Source organism: Saccostrea cucullata, unplaced genomic scaffold (assembly GCF_032062105.1).
Source record: "Saccostrea cucullata isolate Sc308-1 unplaced genomic scaffold, CSIRO_AGI_Scuc_v1 ctg13820, whole genome shotgun sequence".
NCBI lineage: Eukaryota > Metazoa > Mollusca > Bivalvia > Ostreida > Ostreidae > Saccostrea > Saccostrea cuccullata.
Genome location: NW_026919790.1, coordinates 5,236 through 15,511, shown reverse-complemented (window position 1 = coordinate 15,511; position 10,276 = coordinate 5,236). Strand labels below are relative to the sequence as shown.

Below are 10,276 nucleotides of genomic sequence, written 5' to 3'. Positions count from 1 at the left end.
TCTTGTAAACAATACGAGCTATTTATTTACTTATGCGGGGATCTTGTACTGTAACGAGCTATTTATTGACTAACGTGGGATCTTGTACAGTAACGAGCTATTTATTGACTTACACGGGATCTTGTAAACAATACGAGCTATTTATTGACTTACGCGGGATCTTGTACTGTAACGAGCTATTTATTGACTTACGTGGGATCTTGTACAGTAACGAGCTATTTATTGACTTACACGGGATCTTGTAAACAATACGAGCTATTTATTGACTGACGCGGGATCTTGTACTGTAACGAGCTATTTATTGACTTACGCGGGATCTTGTACTGTAACGAGCTATTTATTGACTTACGCGGGATCTTGGGTGGAGCTCCCCGGTCTCCGTACCCCATGTCAGACGGGATCACCAGCTTCCTCTTCTCTCCTTCACACATCCTGAAAATTTATCAATTTTATTAAAATTTTCTTGAAATTCTTATCACAAGTGAACTTGTATGCTTACATTGCATTTAAGCAATATAAAATTTAAAAATGAATTTATTGTTACTTAGTTACATGTATGAATTGGATGAAATGCCTCCTGATGTCTCTGAGATTGGGACTTTTTACTGTGGATCACACTGAGTTCTATCACCTACCCCAGAAGTCCCTGGTCCCAGCCTTTGATCACCTGTCCTGACCCAAGGGTGAACTTGAATGGTTCATTTCTGTCTAAGCTGCTGTCAAATTTTGTGCCATCTTCCAGTGTTCCCTATAAAAAAGTTATATAAAATGTGATTATATGCTTTGATTAGTACATACAAAGCCATTCAGAAGCAGAATACTGACTCCAGCAATGAAACTCTCCAAAGGCTTCATTTTTCAGATTTGGAAGGGATTGAACACATGCATTTATTTTAAACTTTCACTTTTTAAGAACCTTAAAATTTTGGTCTATGCATGGATGCTTTGGCTTATTAAAATAACTTAATCTACATGTGCATTGCAGTTATGATTAATTATAGGCTAGCGAGTGTAGCTCAATAGACTAATATTTCATCAAAAAAGGTAATTCCAAATGAAATCTTTTGTGTTTGTGCTACTCTAGCATGAGCACATGTGTTACGACCATTCTCTAACCAGAGTTGTCTTTCGCTACGCTCACAACACCTCTGTCAACGCTCGTTGTACAAGATTTTTGAACAAATTTTAAACGGTGAAAATTTGAAGTTAAAATAGTAATTAATTATTGTAATTATTTATAAAAATGAAAATTCATCATTTATTTCAAACTTATATTCCCTCAAAACGACTTATTTTCAAAGTTTGAAGGGAACTATTTTGCATAGGAAATTAAAATCTTAATTTAAAAATCCTTTTAAGGTGTAACAAATTAAAATAAATATTGTTTTCCGATAAGAAATATAATTATAAACGACTATTAATACATTATTTAATCATTTACAATTTTTCCAAGAATCTTGTAAAACAAGCGTTGACAGAGGTGTATGTGGGAGCGTAGCGGGAACGACAACTCTGGATAGAGATTGGTGTTATGACAAGAGCACAGCCATTGTGAACTACTTTATTATTGAAGATATTCATGCGTGATATAATAGTAACAAATTAACCAAACATAGACAGATATAATAATTGCGGATCCAACAAAATCTGTACATACTTCAAGCAAATTATTGTGTGAAACCTTCCCAGAATTCCTTTGCAGGCAATAATGGCAAATAAATAAATAACATGAAACATAAAAGGGTTTGGGATTATAGAAATCTTATTGAAAAAACACAAGAAAATACTGTATGCAATGTCTTTCCTCAAAAATTACACAAGGTCTTAAGTAAGCTCTGACGAGCTCCGTAACCTACAGTACCGACCAGACCCAACCTGACACAAAGCAGTCCCAGAGCAGTCCCGGGGACTGCTTTCTGGGACTGCTAAAGCAGTCCCACAGCGGTCCCAGAGCAGTCCCACAGCAGTCCCAGAGCGGTCCCAGCAGTCCCAGCGGTCCCAGAGAGCAGTCCCAGCAGTCCCAGAAAGCAGTCCCAGCAGTCCCAGTGGGTAGGGTTTATTAATTTAATGGGCGGAGCTAACTCAGAAATGAGATTTCCAATAAACAATAGAACTATAAAAGGCAGTAGAAATTGATTCTGGGTAGTATGCCAGGAATCCTTACATGTACGCGAAGGTCATTTATGAACAGAACATGTACGCGCATGAAAAATGAAATAATTATTAATCATATTTATTGGAGGAAGAAGGCTTTCACACTTACATGTACATATATGAATTACACTGAACATGAATATTTAATCACAATTCTTGGGTATATTAATAATTCTTTTGTGATTGATACTGGTTCCCATATTTATTTTTTATACAGAAAATTAAACGTGAATTAAATATTTTCCACCAGAAGAAGCTTTAGATCTAAATAGATCTTATCATTATATGGCCAATTTAGACTATCGGGATACTATAAAGTTAGAGTTTTCTTAAGCATTTGGGCTTGTAAACATATTCTTTGTTAATTTTGCCAAGTATTATTTTTCAGTCATTATTTTTACTGACATGTCAATTTAATTATCGTTAATGCCTAGTTCTATAAAACTCAGTTTTAAGTGTTTTATTTGTAAATGTTAGAGTGTACATCTGTAAATCACCAGAATGGAAGCTTCAGATTATGTTCAAAATTAATTAAACCCGATAGAAATTTAAACACATTTCATTTATCACTTTTTTTCACATTTAAGAAATTGAAATTAGGGTCATTGTTTACCAGCATGTTCAATGATGTGTAACACTGATACAAATACCCAAATAACATGTATCGATTTTTCTGCCCAAAGGCGATTGAAACAGTGGGTGTTGATACCATCTTATAAACATTAATCGGCCAGGTAAACACTAGTAAAACAAAAAAGAAATAAATCAATTCCCGGTATTTTCATTTTTTTAAAAATAAATATACATGTACTCTTTTAAAAACTTGTTTATTAATTAAAAGCTACCAGTAATTCATTAATTCCCCCAATGATTATTCACATAGTTTATGTTATGGGAGAATTGTAGCATAATTTTATTTCATGGTCATTTAATAAATTGTCGGGTTTTATTTGAGGGTTACACAGAATACTCTTTTTTTTAGCGTAGTCCTTATAAAATGTGTAGCATTTTTAATAAAAGACATCTTATATCTAACTGTAATGATTATTTTTAATTAGTACCAATGCAAATTTTGAGTATATATTAAAATTTAACATTAAATAATTAAAAAAGGCCCACATGTAGCTATTTTTTCTCATAAACTTGTAGTTTATTTTTAGGGATAAAAACTTTCTCATGAATTCCTTATTTATCAACTTTATTTTTTTTTTAATTTATTCTAAATACACATTAATTTGTGCAAATATACAGTCCTTGAAAATATCAATTAACTATAATAATCTCTACTTATTAAAAGAATGTAAGAAATCCTTGTTTATTAAACAGTTTAAACTCCTCTCTGCTGCAAGTAAACAAAACAACAAGGAGCCTGCAAATTCAGAATACACAAGGGGGCGGAGCTATCATGTCACTCAGAACCTTTTTCACACATGAGTGAACAAAGCAGTCCCAGAAAGCAGTCCCAGGGGCAGCTGGGACTGCTGGGACTGCTTTTCATAGCAGTCCCAGAGCAGTCCCATAGCGGTCCCAGGGCAGTCCCACAGCAGTCCCAGAGCGGTCCCAAAGCAGTCCCGGGGACTGCTTTCTGGGACTGCTTTGGTGTCAGGTTGGGTCTGGTCGGTACTGTAGCTCATATGTCGTCAAAGCTAGTTTTGATGTCTTGTGTGACTTAACGTTTGAAATGGGTGGTCAATGTATCAAGTGTGTTTTTGACTGTACAATTGCTTTCGCCCCACTGACCACATCGTAAAACATAATAAAATTTGACTTGTTGACTGTCCGATTTTATTGTCCATGATCTTACTGTGTAATGCATTTTGAGAACATCCCCCTTCCTTGATTTTATGGTACATTTTTCTGGATCCACCCTCTTCTTCACGCCGATCTGGAGCTTCCTCTTCTTCTCTTCTTTGTCCTCACAGGACACCATAGCGGCTAGAATGGCGACTACCACGCCTAACTGTACAGTCCTAGAAATCTTCATTGTTCTGAGTAAGTCTGCAATGGTGAACATTAACAAAAATTATTATGATTGAATTATCCGAGTCAGATATGAAAAGTGCATTTTAATTATCGTTTAAAATTAACATTCAAGAATACTGTGCATATTACATCCTTCAGTCTTCAAAAGAAAAAAAATAGAGGAAATTCGAACAGCACAGATTTTAAAAAGTCGGGCTTAATTTTAAAATTTGTCTATCTTTGTTGGCCTATTACAAGTATAAATAAACGAATAGATATAAAATTTCTATATGTGTGACACAATACAGTAAAAAAATAAAGAAAATTTAATCAGCCACTCACATGTTGACAGCAGAGCGAAAATGAAAGCGGAAGTGATTACCTGCGCAAGTGCAAAAGAAGTAAACGTACATTTTGCGTTTCCGTTTGTATACAAAAGGAGAAGCCGCCAAAGACGTTTTTGAACAATCTTAAGCCATCCTGCTAGAAAATGACGTATGTAGCAATATTTTTCACCATCAAAATAGTTTTTCAATGACTGTCAAGGATTGTAATGGTTTATTTGTTAGATTTTTCGGTCATTTTTGTTGTAAACATGGTAAACGGAATGCAGAAACCCGGGTTTCTTCATTCAGTGCACTCAGTGATCACAGCATCTTGTGCAGAAAAAAAACAATACTCTCGTCATTTACCTCTTAATGTCATCCATAGCACTGCTACTCAAAGTTTTTGTTTGTTTATTATTAAGATCCCTAAATGCATTGCCTAGCATGTCTGGAAAATAACAACCACGGATCTTGGCTAAGATTTTCAGACTGCATAATTATTTCCATAATCAGATTCTACCTGACTTTTAAAACACTCTAGTCTACTTCATCATTAAAGCATTTTATTTTAGGGCCCTAATGCAGAAGCCGAAAAGTGAGATGACGCCAGAGGAGCTGGCACAGCGAGAACAGGAAGAGTTTAACACTGGTCCTCTGTCTGTCCTCACACAGTCTGTAAAAAACAACACACAGGTCCTCATAAACTGCAGGAACAACAAGAAGCTCCTCGCCAGAGTCAAGGCTTTTGACAGGTACAAAGGGATTAAATACAAATTTAACAGGGTTGTCAAAATTTGTTTATGAAGTGCTGGTCTTGGACCTTAAAGCTGAACACAACTAAATAGGCAAACACGATATTCGATTATCAGTATATAATCCTTGATATCGGCGCTGGAATATACCATTCGCATTTGATATACTAGCTGCAGAACTGTAGTGTTATTGTATTATATAATTGTCTTTAACCATAATGTTACAGATCGTTTAATGCAAAGAATGTGCAATTTACGGCGCAAGACTTTTTGTACACTGTTTTGGAAGAATTTCTACAATTTCCAATATTCATGGTAAATTATATTCTACCTTTCCATAATTCTAGACACATTTTCAGATAAATCTGTATATTTTAAAAACCTCTCATTCCTTTATAGTCGTCTCTGCAAGCGATAAACTTGCTTGAATTAGAATTTTCTGCAATCCCTTAGACAATTCAATTCAAGCCAATTTTTCGCCTGTAGAGGTGACTATAAAGGATTGAGAGGAGGATAAAATATACACATTGGTTAAAGAATGTGTCTGGAGTTAGGGATGAAAGGTAGATGATTTATTAAAGTTGAAAAGTAGGGAAATTCTCCCAAACTCTGCAAAAAATCTAGCACCGTATATAGAACATTCTTTGCATTACGGGATCTCTGATATTAGAGTCAAAGACTAACATATGACACCATAACTCTACAGTTCTGCAGCTGTAGATGCACCTGACTCACAGGCACTTGCTTCTGTAATAAAATTTTGACCCATAGTATAATAATAAACCAAGGTATCTAATTTCGATTTACACTGAGTACCCCCCTCCCTTTGAATCGCGCTCATTTACACTTTAAGGGGAAATGCACGTGTAAACTGTTTATACCCATGTCTTCTAGGATAATTTATCTACACAACAATATATGGCTTGCTTGCCCTTGTTTTCTCTTATCTCGGTGAACAGCGTCAAAACTCGACTCGCAGAGTAGAATATTAAAACTAAACCATAGAACGGTATGTGCTAATCTCGGGCAAAGAGAAAAATTAAAGAATGCGTGGGTGTGAAAATTCAATACCAGATTTTAAATATTGCATCGAATAAATAAAATTTCATAGTGTCTTATTTTCCATAACACTACAATGTTTTTCCAGTGTAATTTTAGAAACAGATTTTTAGCCAATCAAATTCGAGGTCTAATTGTTTGCCCGAGACTGTAATATACGATTCTATGGTTGAGTTTCACTTTTCGCTTGGCGAGCAGAGTTTTGATGCTGATTACGGCGATAAAAGAAAATAAAGACAAGCATGCCCGCTATGGTTGTGTAGATAAATTGTCATAGAAGACATAGGTATAAACAGTTTACTCGTGCATTTCCCCTGAAAGTGTAAATGAGCGCGATTCAACGGGAGGGGGGTACTCAGTGTAAATCAGAGTTAGATACCTTGTGTTATTATTATACTGTGGGTCAAAAATTTTATTACAGCAGTCTTCGACAAATCCCGGGAGTCCGATGCCCGGGACCTGGTAAAATTGGAAGCGGGCATGTGGAAATTGTACACTTACAAGCCCGAAGGGCATGTTAATTCTAGGCATAAGCCTTGGTATAATTAAATTAAATAAGACCAATAACATAAAATGTACTTTAAAGTCTGATTACCAACTTAGTGAAGTAAAAAAAAATAAAATTTTACCGACATCTTATTTTACCGTAATTTCCAAGGAACTATTTTGCAAAAGAGACACAAATGTGTACAGGTTGAAAACAAATGGCGAGACAAGAAATTGACAGAATGGATTTTCAGATTATTTCCTTGGCATGAAAAGGCAAATAATAAAAAAGCTTGATAAAATTCTGGGCATGTAAATATTTGTTAGGGCTTGCGTAATTGGTGATCACACCTGCCCGAAGGGCATGTGCTGAAAAAAAGATTTGGCGAAGACTGTTGCAGAAACAAGTGCCTGTGACCTGACTGCTTAATTGTCAGGGGTATCTGCATGGAATGGCAACGTGGTCATGCTGGTTATCTTGCATTGCCGTTATTTATTTCGATGCAGTCATGTGTAATTGTGTTTGTTCATATATTTCACCTGACCTGTGTAATCTCTTGAGACTAACCCCTACTTTTTATAATGTTTGTGATATGTGCAGAGTCAGAGGGAAGGCCATATTGAAAAGTGAGAATTCAGAGACATCAGCTGCTGTTGCGACTTCGTCTACCTTTTACAACTTTATTTCGCAGATTTAACTCCTGAAACCAGTAAAATGATAACTCCTCTACAACTTAATTGTCATCAAAAGGATGCTATCGCCATTTAAATGGCCCTATCACCAACAAATTAAGCATCGCTTGAATTCGGTCACCTCCTTTTAAGCATGACATCAGCTCAAATACACAAAATTCTATCAGTTTCAAAGTAAGACAGGCTCAAAACACGTGTGTACCTTTCAACAAAACATGAAAGAATTGTGAAAAAGTATATAAAACAACATAATTCAGGGCTCTCGATTCTCTAAACCTGGGGCCGATATTCGGCCCCGTTCCCAATGCAAAAAAGGTACCATTTTTCCCAAAAGAAAGGTGTGAGTTTCCCAATTTCCATAACAAAATATTTTTTAAACTTTAAGATTAAAAAATAAAAGTCCATGAAACTTAATCGCAAAAAACCCTAAACAAAACACACTTGCAAATGAAAGTGAAACTGTACGACTATTTTATTAGTTCGTGTCTAATGTATTCGTAAACTGGTTCGGGGAACTAGGTTACTATTTGTACAAAATGAGTGCCGAGTATCTTGTCATGTAGTTTCGACAAAAAACATCATTTTGGTTTCAAATATAGAAATTTCATATAAACATTAGTAAGCTGCACCTAGAAACAATCCCATTGCTTCAGCATGTTCAGTCTCGCGGTGAAATATGGTAAGCAAAGTTAAAAGTCCATGTGATCAAGGAAATTCGGGACTATGTGACTAGCAACTGTCACTCAGAAAGACAGATAACCGCAATATCAAGACTCAAAGATAGTTATGACAAAGCTAATGTACGTTCATAAATAGCCTATATATAGCCATGTTTGTTCTGTTTAACTGTTTATTCAAAACCAGAGTTAAATTGATGACAAATTTTATGCAAGAGAAGCAAAATTTGAGGATTTTTTAAAATGAATATTTGTTATCAAACTGTTCCCAAAATGATGGTAATTTTCCCAATTTGAACGGCCCCGGCCCCAGTCCCAAAAAGTGGTGTGAGAGCCCTGTTAATTATGGTTCATTTATTTACTGCTAAGGAAAGGAACTATAAAAAAAAACAACTTATATGAGGGGGAAAAAATATCAGCTAAACCGCTCGATATTCAAGTGATAGTTTGTGTATTTGTGTGCTGACGTTATGCCCAAAGAAGTTGAGCGACTCTAGTTGCGAGGAGATAACCTTTTAATATGACTTGTACAATGTGTAAAAATTTCTCGGGTATCTATTCTAATCCAGCATGCTAGAGGTTCATGGCGAGATACTTTTGAACTTGCCCTGCGTAAACTCTAGCATTCATTGTTAAAATTCTCGCCCCTGAAAGCCAAAGTGGAAATGAATTGTTTAATCAAAATTCCAGGCTTTGAACTTAAAAAATGACAAAATGCTGGAAAAATTTCACTGGGGTATAATGCAAAGTTAACCTTTCTTATTACATGTATTAATAAAATTAATATTTTCGAAATTGAATCAGAAAACAAAACAACTCATCTGTTTAACCTTCGGGAATGGAATGCAGAAAATCTGTCGAAACAAAACTAGTTGTCTGTTATGAAATTTAATCAAGTTAAATCACAGATTTATCTAGCAGACGCCACATCATTTGTTTAATTGACTGATTTATTTGGAGTATTCTCAGTGTTTTCCTTCAGAACCTTCAATCAGCTACTTGCCAAATTGACTGCTTACGTTGACAAAAAATGCCAATTTGAAATAAAAATTTTAAAATTGAATTGCTGTTTAAAGGTCTATTGAAAATTTGTACTTAAACTTCAGCCCCTAGCCTGTTACAACTGATCTCTAACCCTTAACTTTGAAATAAAAGGAAAACACTGTATTCTGTTACTAATTCGCTGACTTGTCTTTTCCAGGCATTGTAACATGGTTTTAGAAAACGTCAAAGAAATGTGGACAGAAGTACCTAAGACAGGAAAAGGAAAGAAAAAGTCCAAACCAGTGAACAAAGACAGATACATCTCCAAAATGTTCCTCCGAGGGGACTCTGTGATTCTCATTCTTAGAAATCCAATGGCAACTGCCAAGTAGGGTGGGGAGAAACTGTTAAGTAGGGGGGAGGGTAGGGGGAGAAAGTGTTAAGTAGGGGTAGGAGAAAGTGTGTTAAGTAGGGGGGAGGGTAGGGGGAGAAAGTGTGTAAAGTAGGCAGGGATTGTACAAAGCAGATTTGTACCTGTGTTAAAAAGGGTCAGTGGATGCACCCAATGTAAGCGAGGTTGAGATGAATTTACAGCTGACATTGTGTAGACAATGCCGGCTGAAGGTCTAACCCTTGCTCTGATATCTAACGAGGGGATGGGAAATAGTAATTATTGTATTTTATTATTTTCTGATCTCTTGCAATTTTTGATGATCAGTTAATGTTTTGTATACATGTTGCGATGGTTTTATATAATTTTGTCATTTATTGTCTTGTACATGTGTATAACACGAGAGAAGTTCATCTTTCATTTATTGTCATTAAATCATGAAACACTTTTATCTCAGTGTAAGTTCTTGAGTTATGTAACATAGTCAGTATCTAGAGGGGTTTGAAGTGCTATCAATATGTATAGTACAGACTTATTCTTTTTCCATGATTAGCATCTTTTGACAGTTCCATGACAAAATCTAGTATGATCTGGCATTGTATTAAGGAAATTTTTGTATATTTAAACTGCATTCACATCAAAGTGTGCACACTTCTAGAAGAAGGTAATCCCACTGTGGGACAAGGAGGCCGGTCCTTCGGATGAAACCGTATAAACCGAGATCCCTTGGCCCATGAGTTGCTGGCAAGTAAAAATCACTCAATGCTCAATGGCCCTGAGTGCCGAACTGGG

At 35.6% G+C, this 10,276-nt stretch overlaps 2 protein-coding genes across 4 annotated transcripts; one reads left to right on the top strand and one right to left on the bottom strand.

Moving 5' to 3' along the window:
• Positions 1-212: 212 nt before the first annotated feature.
• Positions 213-4,529, bottom strand: LOC134238086 (peptidyl-prolyl cis-trans isomerase FKBP2-like). 2 transcript variants are annotated; one of them, XM_062720213.1, is made up of 4 exons: positions 4,459-4,529; positions 3,959-4,142; positions 636-748; positions 213-432 (listed from the first exon to the last, which is right to left on the bottom strand). In XM_062720213.1, exons 1-4 carry the CDS (start codon positions 4,527-4,529, stop codon positions 228-230), a joined length of 573 nt encoding a protein of 190 aa, XP_062576197.1. In that variant the 3' UTR covers positions 213-227. The 2 variants fall into 2 exon arrangements, with proteins under 2 accessions (XP_062576197.1, XP_062576205.1); XM_062720221.1 differs by having other exon boundaries at positions 3,959-4,152; positions 4,459-4,498.
• On the top strand, positions 4,491-9,935 carry LOC134238102 (small nuclear ribonucleoprotein Sm D2). Of its 2 annotated transcripts, none has more exons than XR_009985937.1 (4): positions 4,491-4,611; positions 5,015-5,194; positions 9,311-9,542; positions 9,600-9,935. XR_009985937.1 is itself a non-coding variant. In XM_062720230.1 (4 exons), exons 1-3 carry the CDS (start codon positions 4,607-4,609, stop codon positions 9,483-9,485), a joined length of 360 nt encoding a protein of 119 aa, XP_062576214.1. In that variant the 5' UTR covers positions 4,491-4,606; the 3' UTR covers positions 9,486-9,531; positions 9,588-9,935. The 2 variants fall into 2 exon arrangements, 1 of the variants encoding a protein (XP_062576214.1); XM_062720230.1 differs by having other exon boundaries at positions 9,311-9,531; positions 9,588-9,935.
• Positions 9,936-10,276: the final 341 nt, after the last annotated feature.